General features: G+C 45.9%; 1 protein-coding gene across 7 annotated transcripts in view; it reads right to left on the bottom strand.

Moving 5' to 3' along the window:
• The window catches only part of cyth3a (cytohesin 3a), a 98,878-nt gene that overhangs the window by 23,285 nt on the left and 53,259 nt on the right, over nucleotides 1-22,334 (bottom strand). For 5 of the 7 annotated variants that reach the window (XM_086001098.1, XM_086001101.1, XM_086001100.1 and 2 more), the window contains exons 2-7: nucleotides 18,376-18,458; nucleotides 16,342-16,406; nucleotides 12,706-12,772; nucleotides 7,417-7,535; nucleotides 6,479-6,559; nucleotides 3,568-3,680 (exon numbers count right to left, since the gene is read on the bottom strand). In XM_086001098.1, the coding sequence (XP_085857224.1) occupies nucleotides 3,568-3,680; nucleotides 6,479-6,559; nucleotides 7,417-7,535; nucleotides 12,706-12,772; nucleotides 16,342-16,406; nucleotides 18,376-18,458 (528 nt within the window). Of the gene's footprint in view, nucleotides 1-3,567; nucleotides 3,681-6,478; nucleotides 6,560-7,416; nucleotides 7,536-12,705; nucleotides 12,773-16,341; nucleotides 16,407-18,375; nucleotides 18,459-18,563; nucleotides 18,586-19,872; nucleotides 20,006-22,334 lie in introns of those variants that run through there. The other 2 variants (XM_086001099.1, XM_086001102.1) reach the window with 2 other exon arrangements.

The following is a 22,334-nucleotide window of genomic DNA, read 5'->3' as shown; positions in this document are numbered from 1 at the left end:
TTTCCAAGTGCTCTGCTATTACATCTTTTATAATGGACTCTAGCATTTTCCCCATTACCAATGTCAGACTTACCGGTCTATAATTCCCCATTTTCTCTCTACCACCTTTTTTAAATAGTGGGGTAACATTAGCTACCCTCCAATCCATGGGAACTGTTCCAGAGTCTATAGAATTTTGGAAGATGATCAGCAATGCATCTTCTATTTCTAGGGCCACTTCCTTAAGTACCCTAGAATGTAGATTATCAAGCCCTGGGGATTTATCGGCCTTCAATCCTATCAATCTCACTGTGGAAGAGAAAAGGAAAGAATGCACATTTACATAGCCTGTACACTTTACAAGAGGCCTTGCTGATTATATATGCTTGTATGAGAAAATATATAGAGTGTGTGTCTGCACCATCTGTTTTAAATCCGAGATCAGGAAGCACCCGGAGTATTTACTTATCCTGCTGACCCAAGTTCCTGCCAACTCCAGAGTTCAGACCCTGGGATAAGGGCAGGTCGGTGACAGAACAAGCTGCATTTCTGAATTAATCTAATTTGGGAGGGAAATGATGTTACAGGAAACACTTTTTATCCGGCACTGACGGGACCGGCGTGGTGCCGGTTTATCAAAAAGTCCGGATTACAGAGAGGTATAGTTAAAAGGTATGAGAGCTCCATACACAGCAACAAATCCAGGCTTCCCTGTTGCTTAGCAACAGCTGCAGGAACCCCGGCCACAGACCAAGCATGCATGTTGCTTAGCAACAAGTGCAGGAACCCCGATTACACAGCCACCGATCCAGGAACGGCCACTAATATGAAGTAAAACTTACCTGAACCTACTCCTGAATTTTGCCGGTTAACAGAGATTTCCGGTTATTTAGGTGCCGGTAAATCGAGAGTTTCCTGTACAAGCAACCCAGTCCTTGTAGAGTACGTTCCTCCGACGATAACGTTTAACTAGACTGCAACAGATTAGAGACCTTTCATTTCTATAGCACCTTTCACAACCTCAGGAGTCCCAAAGGACTTTACAGCCAATGAAGAAATGTTTTGAAGTGTAGTCACTGTTGTAATGTAGGGAAACGCAGCAGCCAATTTGCGCACAGCAAGCTCCCACAAACAGCAATGTGATAATGACTGGATAATCTGTTTACTGATGTTGATTGAGGGATAAATATTGCCCACGACACCGGGGAGAACTCCCCTGCTCTTCTTCAAAACACTGGCCGTGGGATTTCATATCCACTCGAGAGGGCAGACGAGGCCTTGGTTTAACGTCTGATCCGACAGTGCAGCACTCCCTCAGTACTGCACTTGAGTGTCAGCCTGGATTATGTGCTCAAGTCTCTGGAGTGGGACTTGAACCCACTACCTTCTGACTCAAGTGATTCCAGCTTCAATCATGCAATGTAAGTGGTGTAGATTGTGCTCATACTGCAAACCTCATGTAGCATCATCTTGCCAAGAGGCAATATTGTTGGTCGTAGGGCGCGCATAGTCTGTCTATTGGAAGTCAACTGGATTTGGTCGGGTCTGGAAAGAAAGAACTTGCATTTATATAACACTGTTCACGACCTCAGGACATCCCAAAGCACTTTACAGCCAATGAAGTACTTTTGTTGAAGTGTGGTCACTGTTGTAGTGGAAGGAGTAAGGGCAGATGTTAATCACAGAAAATGAAAGGAAAAGCTTAGGTAGACCCAAGCGCTCCTCATCTCTACCAAGTCATAATGTGCCCAGGGATAAGTCAAAGCAACTGCTGGCCCAGAGAAATCCTAGGAGAGTTAGTAAAACATGGAAAGGGCAGGGAGTGGGGGGATGACAACGGGTAAAGGAGATCTGGAGCTGGTTTGAAAGGGATTATTATCGATAATGCAGACAAGGCCAAATACTACTGACATTCGGACAGCATTAACTAACTGAACCCCAGAGGAAGAGGGGGAATTTCCAGGAATTATACTTTTTACACAAGCTCACACACACAAGGCTGTTATCACTACAAATAAATCAACAAACGCCAGGCTGAACAGGGAGGATATGTTTGTAGAGCTAAAATGGTGAGGAGTACACTAACCAGCAACAAGAGCGGGCACGACATTCGCACACAGGATTTCTGTGTTGTCACAACACACTGCGCTTATTAGATTTAACTTCCTAGGTGCGTCGAGGCTGGAAGTCAATTTTCCACAGCCTAATGCCTCCTCCTATACAGAGAAATTACACTCACTGGGTCCATTGACTCTTGACATGCATGACGGACAAAAATGGCACATCAAGCACAAGATCTCCTTCAATAAAGCCCACTTGGGACAGGTTAGCGGAATAGACAGACGCAGTTCAATGCAGGGAAAAGTGAAGGAAAAACAAATAAAAGGAAGGAACGCCAAGACTCTCAACCAGAGTGGAATAGAAAGATCTAGGATGTGGATAAGAGCAACAGAGTTTCGGATGAGCTCAAGGTTATGGTAGGTGGAAGGTGCCAGGAGAGCGATGGAATAGTCGAGTCAGGGTGGTATCGAAAGCAACACCCATGAACCCTAACCCTTTGTTGCTGGTCAACCAACTTTCCATCCATGCTGCTACAGTTAAATCAACACATAATTAGGAGGCATGGAGTTGAATAACATATTTAAGTTCTTAGCTTCTGGGGTTGAACAAACGTCAAGCATTAGTCAATATACCCACAATATCCTGGTTCCTGCAATCACCTTTTTCCTAAACTGGTACACTCGAACTTGGGACAAGCTTATCGTCGTCATTCCAGTCCCTCCCTCCCTCCCTCCTCCCCCAATCGTTAGGTTGGGTGAAATTAAAATTTGCTGCATTAATGCAGGCTGGTATTAGTCCTCCCTGTTGGTGAGAGTTTTAGCTGCTGCTCATTTCGCTTCACCACCCAGCTCAAAAACAGAATCTTCTGGGACTTTTCAAGAAGAGATCCAGCTTTTGGCACAACGACAGGAATAGGATTGAGATGCTCGAACGATCAGGAGTGCATTTCCACCCCCCCCCCCCCACCAACACAGCTTCTGGTTGCTGGGATAGTCGTTCATTCCGTCTTCTTCTGAACCTCTAGACTTGCCACGGCAGAACTGCCAAAAGGATCTTTGCTCTGAGGAAATTTGGAGACAGTAAAAAAAAAATGCATTGATGTGGAAGCCAATTCATCCAGTAACCTCACAACAGAAGCTAGCTTATAAAACACAAGCTCAGATCTCCCGTTATTAGCCAGATGTGTCAAGTGTGGTGAAAAATTCAATAGCACGTTTTAAAGTTACCGAGGCGACTAGTTGCTGATCATGATGTAATCAAGTAGCATAGGAACAGGAGGCCAGTCAGCCCCTTGAGCCTGTTCCGCCATTCAATGAGATTGTGGCTGATCTATATCTCAACTCCTTTTACCCGTCTTGGTTCCGTAACCCTCAACACCCATGACTAACAAAAATCCATGTGCGTCTTTTCCTACTTCACAGGAAGGAAGTATAGCAAAACAAAGAAAAGACCTAGAGAGGGGGGGAAAAAGTGAAGCCAAGAAATGATTATATCTATAAGCAGCAAATAAGATTCAATCAAACTAACCTGTTGACTGGAAGACCCCTGGATTGCACTGGCAGTAACGTGAGGCAAACGCTTCCATCATTCGATCGATTTTCTGTGCCTCACCCGGCAGCCTGAAGCTCCACAGAAACTGCCTACCACATAAAAGAAAGAGATGGACAGCTGTCAGAGCCTTGTTCCATCAGCAGTCTTCAGTCAATTAAGCTCAGAGTGAAGTGGTGCCAGGGGCTTATTGATTGCTACGAGCTCTACGTTCCAACTCTGGCTACTTGAATACTCGATAGGATGAGCTTCAAGCTGTTCATGGTTAAAAAAAAAATCACTCAACAGATTGGCATAAAATGTAGAAATAATGGAAATCAATCCCTCCTACACATACACACGGTGTTCTCTGCAATATAATTTGTGTAATCATAGGTACATCAGGACAAAACATGAACCATATCATCCAAATTCCCAACATTTTGCTGCTGATGTGAAATAAAAGTTATCTCCTGAAGTATGCGTTTGCATTGCAGTGCCGCGCCGCACCCAGTATGTATCCTGTTTTAATTCATAGAAATCACAACACAAAATGAGGCCCAGGTATGTTGGTGTTTATTCCCCACACGAGCAATAGTCCCAACTGCATAAAGAACTTGCAGTTGTACAACGGTTTTCATGACCTCAGGACGTCCCAAAGCGCTTTACAGCCAATGAAGTACTTAGGAAACGTATTCGCTGTTGTAATGTAGGAAAAGCAGCAGCTAATTTTCACACTGCAAGCTCCCAAAAACAGCAATGATATAATGACCAGATAATCTGTTTTAGGCCTGAGGCACTCCGCTTCTTCCTTGAACAGAGGCCCAACCAGTCTCCACCCACCGCCTGGCTGAACTTGTTCTCACATTGAACAACTTCTCCTTTGAATTCACTCACTTCCTCCAAATTAAAGGTGTTGCTATGGGAACCCGCATGGGTCCTAGCTATGCCTGCCTTTTCGTGGGATATGTGGAACATTCTTTGTTCCAGTCCTACTCAGGTTCCCTCCCTCACCTCTTTTATTGATGACTGTATCGGTGCCATTTCCTGCTCTCGCCCTGAACTCAAAAATTTCATTCACTTTGCTTCCAATTTCCACCCTTCCCTCACCTTCACATGGTCCATCTCCGACTCTTCTCTTCCCTTCCCTTCCTTGACTTCTGTCTCCATTTCTGGCAATAGGCTATTGACAAACATCTACTACAAGCCCACGAACTCCCACAGCTACCTGGACTACACTTCCTCCCACCCCGCCTCCTGTAAGGACTCTATTCCATTCTCCCAGTTTCTCCGTCTCCACCACATCTGCTCTGACGATGCCACCTTCCATACCAGTGCTTCCGACAGGTCTTCCTTTTTCCTCAACCGAGGATTCCCCTCTACTGTGGTTGTCATGGCCCTCGACCATGTCAGTTCTACTTCCCACACTTCTGCTCTCACCCCTTCTCCCTCCCAGAACCACGATAGGGTTCCCCTTGTCCTCATCTTTCACCGCACCAGCCTTCATATTCAACGGATCATCCTCTGCCATTTCCGCCACCTCCAGCATGATCCCACCACCAAACGCATCTTCCCCTCACCTCCCATTTCAACATTCCGAAGGGACCACTCCCTCCGCAACACCCTGGTCCACTCCTCAATCACCCCCAACAGCCCCTCCCCTCCCCATGGCACCTTCCTGTGCAAGCGCAGTAGATGCAACACCTGCCCTTTTACCTCCTCCCTGCCCACCGTCCAGGGCCCCAAACACTCCTTCCAGGTGAAACAGTGATTTACTTGTACTTCTTGCAATTTAGTATACTGTATTCGCTGCTCACGATGTGGTCTCCTCTACATTGGGGAGACCAAACGCAGATTGGGTGACCGCTTTGCGGAACACCTCCGTTCAGTCTGTAAGCGTGACCCTGAGCTTCCGGTCGCCTGTCACTTTATTTCTCCGCTCCACTCCCACTCTGACCTCGGCCGCTTACACTGTTCCAATGAATCTCACGTAAGCTCGAGGAACAGCAACTCATCTTTCGATTAGGCACTCAACATTGAGTTCAACAATTTCAGACTATAACCCCACTCATTTTTTCAGGCAGCAGCTATTGATGATTCTGCCATCACCATTTGCAACATTTTCTCTCTCCAGAGTTCAATCCTAGCACAGAATGTTCCTTTTGTTCCTTCCTCCCCTCCCCCACCCTTTCCCGGCCTCTGCACCTGCTTACATCTCCAACTTTTACCAGGTCTGATGAAGGGTCATTGATCTGAAACGTCAACTCTGTTTCTCTCTCCACGGATGCTGCCTGACCTACTGAGTGTTTCCAGCATTTTCTGTTGTTATTTCAGATTTCCAGCATCCGCAGTATTTTGCTATTGTAATCGGTTTTAGGTGCTGGTTCAGGGATAAATACTGGCCAGGACACCGGGGAGAACACCCCTGCTCTCTTCGAAATAGTGGCCATGGGATCTTTTACATCCACTGGAGAAGGCAGACGGGGCCTCGGTTAAATGCCTCATCAGAAAGATGGCACCTCCAACAGTGCAGCACTCCCGCAGTACTGGCACTGAAGTGTCAACCTAAATTTTTGTGCTCAAGTCTCTGGAGTGGGACTTGAACCCACGACCTTCTGACTCAGAGGCGAGAGTGCTGCCCATGAGCCAAGTTAGCACGATATACCCACTCGGTTCCCCTATTCTCCGCCCCCTCCCAAAAGTTTGTTTTTTTATATAAAAGATTTCCCAATTAATACTCATCAACTAAGAAGAAAACAATTATTACACAGGAAGCTGTGAAATGAAAGGACACTATATTTGAGGGCGATTATAAACCCAGTGACAAGAACGTTCATCAAATCCACTGGAATTACAATCATTCTAAACTTCTACATCAGCATTTAAAAAAAAAAAAAATTAAAGCACAAACCTCAGGGCCTGCACTAGATTAAGGTCAGCAAACTCGTGAAGCTCAACAAATGCTTGAAGAACCTTAAGGTTAAATTCATCTCTGCAATAAAAAGAGAAAAAATATACAAGGCATTAAACATCATCGCAATGAATTCTAACAAAATCAGGATTACTTCATAGAATCCTAAAGTACAGGAGGCGGCCATTCGGCCCATCGTGCCTGTGCCGGCTCTTTGAGAAAGCTCTCCAATTAATCCCACTCTCCTGCTCTTTCCCCATAGCCCTGAATTTTTCATTTTCAAGTATTTATCCAATTTCTTTTCGAAAGTTACTATTGAATCTGCTTCCACCACCCTTTCAGGCAGCGCATTCCAGATCACAACAACTCACTGTGTAAAAAGATTCTCATTTCCCTCTGGTTCTTTTGCCAATTACCTTAAATCTGGCTACTGACCCTCCTGCCAGTGGACACAGTTTTTCCCTGTGTACTCTTATCAAAACCCCTCAGAATTTTGAATACCTCTAAAATTTCCTTTTTAAAACAATATTTGATAGATGTTTCAACAACAGAATAATGTTGCTTCTGCATTAAATATTCCTTCGTGATTCCTATTACATAATCGTGCCTAAATCTGTAGGGTGCATTATATAGCTTTTGTTTACAAACGGAATATGCACCATGATGTTCGCTGTTTGCGCTGCGGTTGAATGAACACTGATCCCCACACACACACAAACCAACACAGACAGAGACACAGACACCCAGAGACAGAGACACACACACCCACAGAGACAGAGACACACACACCCACAGAGACAGAGACACTTTGCTCTGTGTATCGATTATAAAAAACATGCACACTGTGCACAGCTGCTGGTCCACAACACCAGTCAATAGCATTAGCCAACTCTGCACATAAATTCCTACTGCGGTCTGTCAAATGAGCAAATACTTACCTTTCACCCAGATAGTCACCAATAACTGTTTTATTTAATCCTTCTCCCTTGTATAGAAACTGAGCGATGTCTTCAGGAGTGTTCTGGAGCAGATCATTTTCTAATAGAAACTGTATACCCTGCAATCAGAGAAAACAAGCGTCAGAACAATCCTGACGTGAAATGACAGCTTCTGACTGAGGTGGAAAGGTTTCGCCCCTCACCTTTCCTGAAGGTTGTGGGACACAGTTGCAGGGGCACCTCGTCCAAATGACCATCTGTGCACAGATGAGCTTGGACAGTAAGTCCTGGCAAGCTATTTGACTGTGGAAGTTGCACAGCCTAACCCTCACTCTCACCACACACACAGCAGGGATAACCAAATTGCAATCAGGCGCAGAAATCTTGGGCTGCCCGGAAGGTCCCGGGGGGGATTAACTCCTCTCTAGCCTGGCAGTACGAAGAACAACTGAAGCTCCCCAAGATTGCCTCGAGACCGAGTTACCGGATAAGGAGAAAATGAACCATGACATCCTGGTTAGTAAGACTCGACAACAACTGAAAGAGCCAAAAAGTAGCTTTAACAGTAGATATTCCCCGGTAGATGGGCCCCGGTAGACGGGGTTCAGGACCAATGCTGCAACAAAGTTCTAAACAGAACTTGGTCTGTGAAAACAGGATTTGAATTTGAATGGTTTTAGTGTCATAGCTTGTAGTAAAAGCTTCTATTAGAAAGGGGCTACGGATCAACCTTCTGCACCGTGAGTAATCTCAGGCAAGGACAGGATTGGGCTTGGCCACAATGACCCCACAGTTAAATAGCATGCCAGCATTTACTACCTACATACCTAGGTGCAGGTATGAAGAGCAGCCGCTTGGGCCAGGGCTGTCGGCGCCCATGGAAACACCAGACACAAGTGGCTGCCTTCGGAAGGTGGGGGCGGAGAACTGATGTACAGGAAACTCTTTCGTATCCAGCACCGACGGGACCGGGGTGGTGCCGGTTGATTAAAAATTCCGGATAATGGAGAGGTATATCTACCGAGGCTATTTTTAACAAACAAAAATAAAAAAATCAAGAAATGTGCAGTATAATTGGGTACTCACCTACAGAATGTTGTGTTAAATGGATGGTGGAAGATGCTTGATTAAGTACAGTACTGCCAGTTGAGGGTAATCCATAACTCTAATTACTTAACAGTAAAACAAAACTTATAAACGACTGTCTACTGTAGTTTTCGGAGTGAGAATTTTGCCGGTTATTAGAGAATTCCGGATATTTAGGTGCCGTTTAAACGAGAGTTTCCTGTACTGAGCTTAACAATGACTCACCAAAGTAGACAATTGCTTAAAAAAAGCATTTAAATTCCATCTTTTGAACTTCTTAAATATCTCGTTACAGCAACAGACACGCAAACTTGTTAAAGTTGTCAGCCCAAGTGGTAAACTGGGATCATCCCGCATAAATGGAACATTTCAAGTTTTCGTGTGTTGGATTCTGAAGGGACCCTTTAATCTTGCCCCTTCTCCCTTAAAAGCTGCATGAAGTCAATTGAAAATTTCAAAACTGAGATTGATAGATTTTTGTTGGGCAAATGTATTGAGGGATATGGAGTAAAGTTGGGTAGATGGAGTTAAGATACAGATCAGCCATGATCCAACTGAATGGCGGAACAGGCTCGAGGGGCTGAATGGCCTCCTCCTGTTCCTATGTTACAAAGTACTGAACCTTGAAAAGAAGTGATGCGCTATCAACAATACCAAAGACTACGAGATGGACTTATATGAAGTAGGCTTTTATTGACTAAGAACTAAAGCATGCTGCTAGTGAATCCATCCTAAGAGCTCCCGGGGGAAGGGTGGTGAGTCACCTTTATACCCGGGCTTAGGGGTGGAGCCAGGGGCTGAGACATGCCTGGACTTGTACAGGGTTAACAGTGGTTTACCACACAGGCATGTACAGGTTAACAGTGGTTTACCACAAGAAGATAATCTCAACTCATTGCCATCTTCTGGAACTAAAATGCAAAATACCTTAAACTATATATTCAAATTTCACACAACCCTCAATTCCACGATCCCTCAGGTTTCCTGCATGTCCGTTGCAAGCCACCTCATCAAGTGCCCTCCAGTGGCAGATATACACGAAGACATCTCACCCACCTGTTCTGGTTATGTTCTCCATTAAAGTGGGAACAAAATATTATTATAGGGACAAACCCTTTTACAAACCATGATGTTTATTACATTTATGATGCTGACCTACATTTGCTACCGGTCCAGCAATGCCTCAATTTTAAAATTCTTGTGTACAAATCCCTCCATGGCCTCGCTCCATCCCCATCTCTGTAACCTCCTCCAGCCCTACTACCCTCAGAGATCTCTGCCCTCCTCCAATTCTGGTCTCTTGCGCATCCCTGTTTTTAAATCGCTCAACCATTGGTGGCCGTGCCTTCAGCTGCCTGGGCCCCAAGCTCTGCAATTCCCTCCCTAAACCTCTCTGCCTCTCTCTCCTCCTTTAAGACGCTCCTTAAAAGCCAAGTCATCTGTCCCAATATCTCCTTATGTGACTCGGTGTCAAATATTGTCTGATAACGCTCCTGTGAAGAGCCTTGGGATGTTTTACTATGTTAAGGGCGCTATATAAATGCAAGTCGTTGTTGTTGTTGATTACTTTCAGTTTCACAAGTTAATACGGTGGGAAGTAATATTTTACACAAAGAGGTAGGGGGGGGGGAAAAAGAATAAAAATCAACATCAGTTTACCGGAGAAAATGACTGAAGCTAAAACACTAGACTGGTTTAAGAAACGGCTAGGTGCTACAATCGAAATATGGTAGGGTTGGTGTTCTGGAAGGACGAGTTCAAACGGGCTAAGTGCCTACTGCATCTTCAATCTACTTGTAATACTCAATTGCCTTTTCTATGGGCAATGGCATCTTGCCCATCTCAAGTTAGATAACCTGCAATGCCCATGCCCATTCCTCTCCTCTTTCCTCAAGTACTGGAATCACATCAACAAGCCCCCAGCGTTCCAATATCCTGGATTTCAATCAAAGCCTTCCCAGTACTTTAGTTGGGCCAGGGCACACTCTACATTTAAAATTGCCTCAACTTTCTGAAATATTCTGTGGAAACCCGAGTCGCAGTTTGGTTAGCGGATTGTGAAATGCTGCCATTCTTCCAGTGCTGTGGTTATTTATTCGCACTGCTTTCCCTCGTTCATCCTCGAGAGGCTCCATCGACCCTCGGCATCTTGCTTTTGACATTCCACAAAAACTTCCCTCTTCTCAGGCATTCCCAAGGTTCTTCCATCCCTCTGTAAAAATATATACACATGCACTAAATCCCGATTTCCCCTCTTTCCTCCTCCCTCCCCCTTCAGTGTTTTAAATCTTACTACCAGAGGCTGGTCTTTGGCAGCAACCAGCTTTGTGCGGTCTCCAGACCTGGGGCTCTCAAGCGTGAGGCTTCCCACGGTGTCACTAGAGATGCAGGGAGCTGAAGTGGGAGGTACAATATAGGAACTGGAGGAGGCCATTCAGCCCCTTGAGCCTGTTGCACCATTCAATGAGATCCTGGCTGATCTGTATCCTAACTCCACCCACCCGCCTTGGCTCCACATCCCTTAATATCCTTGGCTAGCAATCTCAGATTTAAAATTATTAACTGAGCTAGCTTCTACTGCTTCTTATGGGAGAGAGATCTACATTTCTATCACGTGAAGAAGTGTTTCCTAACTTCTCTCCTGAACGGCCTGGCTCTGATTTTAAGGTTATGCCCCCTTTCTCCTGGACTCCCCCAACAGCGGAAAAAGTTTCTCTCTATCTACCCCATCAATTCCTTTCAAAATAATAAAAACCTCCATCAAATCACCCCTTAACCTTCTATATTCCAGGGAATACAAGCCTAGTTTATGTAATTAAAAATAGGTCAGACTGCAAACACCGAATGGGTCTGAACCCAACTTTTTGGGGTTCAGGGGTCATTCCTGAACTACTGCGGTCAAGTTTAGACAATCCAACAACCCACACCCAACCCCCTAAACCCCCCAGATTACAGTATACCGTGTGCAACAGCTTCACTATTGTCAGCCCACGTTCCAATATCAGCTTCCGATTAAAACGGCCTTAGGTATTTCAGCAGACACACAACTCAATGTAAAAAAGCACAGCAAAATTAAGTTTTTAAAAAAAAAAGAAAAATAGTCAATTTAAGTGATTTTAAAATGGTGGCAGGGAAATGTTGGGGGTGAGAATTGTGATTGGCAAGTGATTCAAGTGGGAAGATCGAAAGAACTTGCATTTCTAAAGCGCCTTTCACAACCTCAGGATGTCCCAAAGTGCCTTACAGCCAATGAAGTACTGTTGAAGTGTAGTCACTGTTGTAATGTAGGAAACGCGGCAGCCAATTTGCCCACAGCAAGCTCCCACAAACAGCAATGTGATAATGACCAGATAATCTGTTTTTTATAGTGATGTTGGTTGAGGGATAAATATTGGCCAGGACACTGGGGATAACTCCCCTGCTCTTCTTTGAATAGTGGCCGTGGGATCTTTTACGTCCACCGAGAGAGCAAATGGGGCCTCGGTTTAACGTCTCATCTGAAAGACGACAGCTCTGACAGAGCAGCACTCCCTCAGCACTGCACTGGAGTGTCAGCCTAGATTATGTGCTCAGGTCTCTGGGGCTTGAACCCACACAAGTGGCTATGGGGGGTGGGGGAAGAGAGAAAATTGTCTTCATGAGTGGAGTCACTGTTGTAATCACAGAAATCACAGAAACCCCACAGTGCAGATAGAGGCCATTTCGGCCCATCGAGCCTGCACCGACACATATCCCACCCGATCCCCGTAACCCCTACACCAACACATGTCCCACCCTATCCCCACGGGATGTAGGAAACACAGCAGCCAATTTGCCCACAGCAAGGTCCCACAAACAGCAATGAGATAAAATGACCAAAATAGCTCCATATTTTTACAAAGTAGGAGATCATCACGTGTAGTGACATCTGACAGGGGTCGACAACAACCGATTTCTGAACTTTTAAGATCGGGAATGATTTAGATTTTAGAAGCAGAGAGATTCCAATCCAAATTAAATCCCATTCTGTGGCACAAGCATTCCACTTTTATTTTATTTATATTGCAACGTGCCAATGGAGTAAGATATATGATGGGCCACAGCCGAGGGCATGTCAGTCCAATGTCAACTTGGAGCAGACAAAAATACAGATCTGCGAATGGAAACAAAATATTAAATCACAGAACTAAATTGGCTGATAAGTCACAATAAAATATCCATTACCTTCTTGGGATCCATGTTGAATTTCTTTCTTCCCATCGCCATTTGTTTGTTCCTTTGTGTTGTTTTACTGTAGATGTATTTACAAAAGAAAAAAAAGTGAGGAATGCCATGCTTTTATCCCTCTACTTACGAGTTCACATCATCACCATCACGGGTTGACCATCATCGCAGCCAGTGACTGTCCTCCTCACCTCTTCAACGCAGGGACCTGAACCCTGGGGCTGTGTTTGGGACGGTCCACAGTCGCTCTTTCATTGACCCGTTCTGTACTGGGGCCCTGTCACTTGCAGGTTGCAGAGGTCGCTGTTTAAGTCAATGATTAGCTCACCCGCCTTTTGATGGCGTTTCCTCCATCGGAGGGGTTCCCCCTCCCCTTCCCTCCCCCAGGGGCTCAGCCGCCCGAAGCCACTGGTGTTTTCAGAGGATGCCCGGATTACGTAAACCCTGCCCGGGACTCTGTTAACCAGTCACGGATCGCACCATCTACTGTTGTTATGGTAATAGGTTAAGACCTGACCCTGACACCATTTAACACCAAAACACAATCAGCTTGATTCAAATAACATGGCTGTAAAACACAGAGCCTGTTTAGATTGGTAGAAGATGCATCGAATATTTCCCCCCACCGACCCCCCTCACTTCACAATTTACTGTTGTCAGTTTGTTCCCCTCCTATCCTGCTCAGGTCTGGATCCACTGGCAGAAGTCACCCTCTGGCACCACACCCATGTTACCCCCACAGTGGGCACGTGAGTGAGTGCCCATCACACAGACTGTCTCCAATGAGGGGAGTAGAAACCTGGAGTCGTTCTCCACCCCACCCCCCACCACCTAGAGAAGCCAAAACCATCCGAGGCAACCCTGTAGTTTAGCCCTCGTGTGGGGAATGGTACTGAGGCTCTGGAGAGGGTGCAGAGGAGGGCAGCCAGAATGATACCTGGCCATGGGGTTCCTAAGTTAGGACAATAGGCTCCAAGAGTCAGGTCTGTTTCCTTCAGAGAAATGCAGGTTTAGGCTGAATAGGATTGAGGTTTTTTTTAAATGAAGAAGTTGGACATATAAAAAATTAATAGGCAAATTGTTGGGTTGAATGTCAGGAAGGCTTTCTCCATCACAGATTAGGGTCTAGAACAGACTATCACATGCAGTGGGTGAATTCATTACAGTTCTTTAATAAAAGGTAACTTGACACATTCTTCAGTAAAGAGACATTTCCTTACTCAGAGTGGTGAGAATGTAGAACTCACTACCACATGGAGTGGTGGGGTGAAGATGCATTTAAGGGGAAGCTAAATAAGTACATGAGGGAGAAAGGAATAGAAGGATACGTTGATAGGGTGAGATGTAGCTCGTGTGGAGCATAAACTAGCTAGTTGCGATTGAGATTATAAGGCTACTGCAGTCTCCCGGAGCCTGGCTCGGCTGCCTTAGGGAGTCAGAAAGAAATTTCCCAATGTTTCCCTGAATTGGCAGCAGTTTCTGTTCTGCCAGGAAACTGCAGGGCTCAGGGAATGAGTCAATGCTGTGTGTCTGGGTGCAGTCTGTCTGGGTTTGGATCCACTGGCAGATCACCCTCTGGTACCACACCCATGTTACCCTCACAGAGTGCCCGTCACATGGCCCGTCGCCAGTGAGGGGAGTAGACACGCTGAGCTGTTCTTCCCCCCACTTGATCTAGAGGCACCAAAACCATCCGAGGCAACTCTGTGGTTTGATGCCATTTCCCTGCCCTTCTTTTGGCATGTACTGCACCCCCAGCAATGACCAGCTGTAACCCATGGGCACCAAAGTCATCCGGTGCTATCCCAAGCCAGGATCAGTACACGCTGCACATACTGGGAATCGAAACTGGGGTCTTCCTGGACTGTACGGCTGAGATACCGACAGGAGAAACTCAAGCCAATTAAGGCAGGTGGGCAATTCTTTTTTGGTAATGTAAAACTGGAGGTGTGCCAAAATGAAAACGCACTTCACTGACCTCTGTTGCCTAGCGCTCAATTCTGATTCTTTGGCAGAAGCTCAGAAGCCAAGAGCAGAAACTAGCAACAGAAGACTACATATCCGACATTCTTTCCCTTCTAATTTCTCACTTTTCTTCCCCCCCCCCACCACACAGTTTTATCTTCCCTATCCCTCCTCTCATGGTGGAGTCTGTTCCATAGTCAACAGGAAACTGCTGCTACCAAACAGTGGAGGCCATGTTTCATGCATTTCTAAAGTGGTGCTAATGTTGGCAAGCTTTATATACATGGAGGAACCTCACAGGCTCTCATTACCCAGTGTCCAAGCACCCACTTCCAACAGGGGCCGCTGGACAGCGAGTGAGATCAGTCATGATCTAGTAGAAATACCTGGCTAGTTCTTCACTGGGAAGAGCGAAACTCAAGGCAATGAGGTGCCCCTTCCACTATTCAGCTACAATTGCCTAACTCGGCACAGAATGGGGATGAACCCATCACCCCCACACTCGCCAACCTACATTGGCTTCCAGTTCAGCAACGTCTTGATTTTAAAATGCTCATCCTGGTGTTCAAATCCCTCCGTGGCCTCACCCCTATCTCTAATCTCCTCCAGCCCTACAACTTGCGCATCCCTGATTTCTGTCACTCCACCATTGGCGGCTGTGCCTACAGCTGCCTGGGTCCTAAGCTCTGGAATTCCCTCCCTAAACCTCTCCGCCTCTTTCCTCCTTTACGATGCTCCTTAAAGCCTCCCTCTCCTGTCCTAATATCTCCTTATTTGGCTCGGTGTTAAATTTTGTTGAATGCACTCTCGTGAAGCGCCTTGGGACGTTTTACATTAAAGAGGCTATATAAATACAAGTTGTTGTTGTTAAACATAGAACCTTGCTGGCTATGTGGCTTAGGTGCTATACAGACAAGACAATTGCTGAAATATCTTAAAAATTGCGAGCATTAGGGTCTGTGCCATCTCCCTCCTCGTCCACCACCCCCCATGTTAGCTCCTAGATGGGAGAAACGTTTAAATTACAGGTCCAGCAACGTACTCCAACATTAAGCATTGGTCACACATTACAACTAAATCAATTCAGTGCCAAACACCAGAAACAAAATTGTTTGCTCTAATCCACACATGCAGGCCTCCCACATACTGATGAAGGGCATTTAGATAAACACAATTTAGTTGCAAAATGTAGCCAATGCTCATCATTATAACAGCTATAAATCTCTCATAGCAGGGTAAAATGTAGAGATCAACATCTGTAAAATTTCTATCGGGAAAGAGAACTACCTACAGGAGGAAATTTGACTTAATTCAATTCGTATTTGCGGAGCAGAATTGGGGGGGGGGGGGGGGCGGAGGAACTGGTGCATTTGTATTTTGTTTATTAATGGAAATTAAGTCTGTTTTATTTTAAGCTAGCAATTTGTGCCAAGCCTTAGGGTCTCCAGTAAAAAATTAACAAAAGCATCAACAGCATTTTTCTTCGCAGAGATTTAAAAAGCATTCATGCTTATATTTTTACATCACACACACACGCACACAGACACACGTGGACACGGACACACACAGACGGACGCACACATGTCCTCCTTTAAAAAAAAAATCTATTCTGAACACTGATTTATTAACACCTGGGCCACAGCAATGTTGAAATATAAATGGCCAACTCACCTTTCATCAGTACAAGTCAGAGTCTCAATCTCACTCATTACTTCGGCTATCTCATCTTTCAACCTCTGTAAAACAGACATTTAAATATTAAACCTACAAAACATTGAATTGCAGTTTTACAAGATAGCTTAAAAGGCAGACACCTCTGGCAAGTCTATTTCCAAAAAGAATCCTGACACCTCAAAAGATGAGGTCACTGATGAAATACAAAATCCAATAAAGCAAACCTTATTCATGTGGCAATCAGCTGTAGACAGACAATACCACAAAATAAATCACTCCCCTCTTCTCCCTCTCCTGGGGAGTCAAACCTACTTGCCCAGGATAAAATTAAGAGCAAGAATTGTAAAGCGATAAGACAATGCAAAGGGGAAATTTGGGGCAAAGTCCCGTAGAGTTTACTCAAGGCGAATGATTCGAGATGCACTCCATTTTTCAACTATTGTTGCTGTTATAGTGAAGGTGGGTGAATTGGACAACACTGCATCCCGTTAGATTTCTACACCTACCACATGTAGCGGATTGGTTTCCAAAGTATCACTATTTTGCATAAAGGAGGCAGTGAAAATGACAGCTTCCGAGTGACACATCACTTGCCATAGTTACAGTGCATGTCAACGGAACACCCACAACACAATAGTGTAGAATGCACCTTGTGAAAGGTACGACTGTCTTATACTGATGTTTGCCCTAGAATGAGGGTGGGGTGTACTGTATACAACATAAACATTCAAATAAAATCCAACTGCGTTATAAATTTGTTTAAAGATCAGGAAGCTGCTGTAATGTTTTTTTTTTCCATGCGGGGCTGGTGCAAATAGCAAAAAAGACAACTATAGAGAATTCAGGAGGAGAAAGACAAGTTAATCATTCGAGCAGATAGATGGCAGATTAAAGTTAATGTGGAAAAATGTGACGTGATACATTTTCACAGGGAGAATAAGGAGGAAATATGCACCAAATGGCAAAACTTCAAAAAGGGTGTAAAAAGAGCAGAGACACAATTCTTTTTTAAATGAAAGGATTTTTTTTTTAAAGCTGTAAAACTATGCATACATAAATAAGGCCCGTGAGGACTGCAGAGATTCAAGGAGGTGGCTGCCCACCACCCTCTCAAGCCAACAAGTGATGACCAATAAACAAAGTCTTGCCAGTGACACCCACATTCCGAGAACACATTTTTTTTTTTTAAATCACCAACGTGGTCCAGGATCCTCAGTTACATTTGCCCATGCAGATTTTGCAGACAGCATACATAAAAATACAAGGTTTGCAAAAATGCAAACACTAAACACACAGCAGACACAAAAATGTTGCTGCTCTCACTTCAAATAAAATGTAATCCGCTGCAAATATGCTTCTAAGTGTGGTTGCTACAGAGACAGAAAACATAAGCACATTCTCAATTATGCTGCATTTTTAGATGTGGCTTTGTTCAGAGCTTTGGTCCATTTCAATGCAGATGTCACACTCACACTCGTTCATTAATTTGAAGCCATTTTCCTAGCTCACAACAGAGTTGCGCATTAATGCTAAGGAGATCGAATCAAGTTTAAAATCAATATACCCAAATTCAATTTGACCTTGATGTAAACTGAGTCTATGATAACAGATGTGTAACCGCACAACGCGTAATCAACATAAAAATATGCACGTACAAGACATGGGCCTCATTACTGCAACAACTTGCACTTACATAGCGCCTTTAATGTAGTAAAACGTCCCAAGGCGTTTCACAGGAGTTATCAAACAAAACAAAAATCGACACCGAGCCAATGGAAATATTTGGACAGGTGACTAAACGTTTGGTCAAAGAGGTCGGTTTTAAGCAGTGTCTTAAAAAGGAGGCGCGGAGAGGTTTTAGGGAGGGAATTCCAAAGTTTAGGGCCCAGACAGCTGAAGGCACGGCCACCAATGGTGGGGCAAAGGAAGTGGGGGATGCGCAAGAGGCCAGAGCTGAAGGAACGCAGACATCCGAGAGAGCAGGAGGAGGTCAGAGAGATTAAACCATGTTCAGAAGTCAAGCCAACCCACCTCAATGTCAGCCATCAGTTCCTTTTTCCTCCGTCTAATGTTTTCCAGCTCTTCTCGCTCTTCAAAGGATAGATCGGACGGCACTGTAAAAGGAGACAATTCAGAGGAGATTTTGAACCTTGCAATTTAGTGCAAGTGGCACGTTACAATTTTAAAAGTATGCACCAAAGCATTGTAAATAAACATACCTGTGAAAGATACACCCTGCAATTATTGTAGCTGTGTTTACCCACAGGCATCCGATTGGAGTAAAACTTCTCCACAACATTCTACAATTAAAAAAAAATTCTACAGAGCTGTACTATTTTTAAACTCCTGCTGCAAGAAGTACAAAAACATGAAAATCCTATCTGCCGGCAATCCAATCTCATGGGATGGTCATTATGATTTCTCCAAGTACTTTGCCAAATGACAGAGAACCAGCTTCCAAACAAAAGACTAGCATTGACGACCAGCTCTAGATTTTGAAATAGTGTATATACACCACAGTACTCAAAATACAGAGCCATATGTCCACCATCCAATGCTTGGAGCAGCTTTTCACCAATTTTTTTCAGTGGACTGGTAGACCATGAACAGTGACCATCAGACAGAACTGCCGCTGCAACTCTTAGAGCCACTTTGTTCAACCCTTCTCATCATCAAAGACTTGCATTTCTACAGCGCCTTTCACGACCACCGGATGTCCCAAAGCGCTTCACAGCCAATGAAGTTTCCTCGCCACTTCACCTGCACTGTACCCCAGCGGCACCAAAGATGTAGTCAAAATTCAGATCAGCTGCTGAAAATACAAATCCACTAACAGCATCGCACTCAAGGCCAGGAGAGAGAGAGAGAGGGCAGAAGCCGTTTAGCAATCCTCCTCCACCCGCTGGAGTCTATGAAACACCGAGAGGTTCCGCTGACCTCCCCGGGTACCGGTAAGTCGCAGCTCTTTCTAAAGCCGCCCTAACGGTACAGCGACAAGACACAGCCATGTTTACCAGCTCGACAAACCGACGCTGCTTCTTCAATCAGACACTCCTTCCACACAACTGAACACTCTTCCGGGCAACCTGTACTCATTAGTGCTGTCTGGGGCAAGGCAGCCTATTGTCAGGGATTAAATCAGTCAGTCAGTCAGTGTATGCTGGAAAGCACACATTGTTCGGTCACAAGAGAAGAGATGATGGTTCGGCAGGGTCCGCTGATGCTCGCCCTCCCTCTCATGTCAGCCTGTATTGAGATGGTCCTTTCACTAAACTGTTTGACTGTAAACACAGTTTATACACAGACGGTGCACCAAGTTAGCGAGTCAGACCAGCGGCTCCCAGGAGAGCACACACACTCCCAACCAATCTCTCAAGGACAGCGACAGCCTGCTCTTAACACCTTGCATCTTGGCCCGGCCCGGGCCGGACCCTGCCTGCGGGCGAGGTCAGTGAGCAGCTTGGATCATCGCACCGGCTGTAGGTGAAACCTGCCAGCCCGGGGCCGGGAATGAATTCGGATTCTTACCGTCCAGCGTTAGCAGCGAGCCAGCCCAAGGCTGAGCCAGCGGCGAGTCCACCCTCCCACAGCAGCTCCTGTCGGGGCACAGCCCACGCTAGCTCACAGAGTGAACCTTGTTAGTTGAGGAGACGGCTCAAGATACACCCACCCTCCCCTGATCCTGCGAGATGCGAAGTTAATTCCACTGGTCAAGACATGTCTTGAATACCGAATAATCCACCTCAGACTGCGAGCGAGCCTGGAGACAAGAGCGGGCATGTGTCCCAGCGCGCACACACACACAGCAGACTGCAGGGGACTGGCTCGATGCTTCAATCACAAGTCGAATTCATTGTTACAGGACTGGATACACAGCCAACAGTGGCAAATGAAGCCGTAACAGTCCAAAGTGGGGGGTGGGTTCCCCAAAAGAGGGGCCTGGGCCCCATGGGAAGGAACAGGAGGAGAGAATCACACCCTAACCCCAGCACACCATCGCTCGCAACAAGGGGCCATCAGGGTAGCTACCTGCAGGGGATTGGCCAGCGAATAACTGCCCCCGGGGGGCCTGTATGCTAACTGCTGCCCACACTGCCGATCAGGACAAATTGTCCAGTCCACATCCCGTTAGAGGGAAAACAGAACATAGCAAATCATTAAAAAAAACAAAATGAGTTACAGCCCAAGTAGATGGAACACAGTTGCAGTAAATCACAGTGGAGGTCACTGAATATAACCACAAGGGTACTGAGGATGTTACTAATTGCATTGATTTCCTTAAGCGGAGGACTCTTTCTTTCCCAACTGATGTGGGGGAGGAATAAAAAGGGAAGGAAAAGATCACAACCAGCCTGCAGCAACCAGGAGGTGCAAAAGCATTATTATTCTAATAAATAAATGTTCCACAAAGCAATGTTTGTCGAACCGGGTTTGCAACGTTATTTTAAACAGGGCATTGTAATCTAAAAGCCCAAATGAGTGAAATGTTAAGTGTTCGAAGCATGTCTTCCTTTGGGACGTGGTACGTTTCACTTGAGACTCGAGCTCTCTACTCAGACCAGATATAATCAGGGTACACGAGTTCATCAACATTGTGAGCTGCTCCACCCACGTGTGTTGAACGAGATTTCTCTCCCTCACCCCAAACCATTCCCCCTCCCTCCCTCATCCCAAACCATTCCCCCTCCCTCATCCCAAACCATTCCCCCTCCCTCCCTCATCCCAAACCATTCCCCCCTCCCTCCCTCATCCCAAGCCATTCCCCCCTCCCTCATCCCAAACCATTCCCCTTCCTCCATCTTCCCAAACCATTCCCCCCTCCCTCCCTCATCCCAAACCATTCCCCCTCCCTCATCCCAAACCATTCCCCCCTCCCTCCCTCATCCCAAACCATTCCCCCCTCCCTCCCTCATCCCAAACCAGTCCCCTTCCCTCCCTCATCCCAAACCAGTCCCCTTCCCTCCCCCCTCCCTCATCCCAAACCATTCCCCCCTCCCTCCCTCATCCCAAACCAGTCCCCTTCCCTCCCTCATCCCAAACCAGTCCCCTTCCCTCCCTCATCCCAAACCATTCCCCCCTCCCTCATCCCAAACCATTCCCCCCTCCCTCATCCCAAACCATTCCCCCCTCCCTCCCTCATCCCAAGCCATTCCCCCTCCCTCCCTCATCCCAAGCCATTCCCCCTCCCTCCCTCATCCCAAGCCATTCCCCCTCCCTCCCTCATCCCAAACCATTCCCCCTCCCTCCCTCATCCCAAACCATTCCCCCCTCCCTCATCCCAAACCATTCCCCCTTCCTCCCTCATCCCAAACCATTCCCCCCTCCCTCCCTCATCCCAAACCATTCCCCCTCCCTCATCCCAAACCATTCCCCCCTCCCTCCCTCATCCCAAACCATTCCCCCCTCCCTCCCTCATCCCAAACCATTCCCCCCTCCCTCCCTCATCCCAAACCAGTCCCCTTCCCTCCCTCATCCCAAACCATTCCCCCCTCCCTCCCTCATCCCAAACCATTCCCCCTCCCTCGCTTCCTCATCCATAACTATTCTTCCTTTGGCAACAGACAAGTGAGTCAAAGACTAGAGGAGATTTCAAAAGTCAATACACTTCTACAAAACAGCTAATCAGAGCGATGCTTTCATAGGATGACAACAGAGCATCAATTTTTCATCGCAGTGGAACGCCCAGCTGAGGGGCCAGCAAACCCAACATCTGTTTAGAACTCTCAACTCTGCTTGACCCAGTAATCAAGGGGAGAAAGCATTTCATTGCTGTACCACAGTGAACAGAACCCACTCTTCACATCCACCTAGTTATATTGCGTGTGCTAGACATCTCATTTTTCAATTAAATTAACCTTGTTTACAAGTATTTTAGTGTATTTAATAAAGTAAAGTGAGAGAAAAAGAAAAAGAAAAAAGAGAAAACGAAGAATGACTTGCATTTCTATTGCGCCTTTCACAACCGCAGGGCATCCCAAAGTGCTTTACAG

This window comes from Somniosus microcephalus, chromosome 11 (assembly GCF_052327205.1).
Source record: "Somniosus microcephalus isolate GS21.2 chromosome 11, FLI_Smic_1.0, whole genome shotgun sequence".
Taxonomy (NCBI): domain Eukaryota; kingdom Metazoa; phylum Chordata; class Chondrichthyes; order Squaliformes; family Somniosidae; genus Somniosus; species Somniosus microcephalus.
The sequence above is the reverse complement of the archived record's forward strand: the minus strand, read 5'-3'. Positions and strand labels throughout refer to the sequence as shown.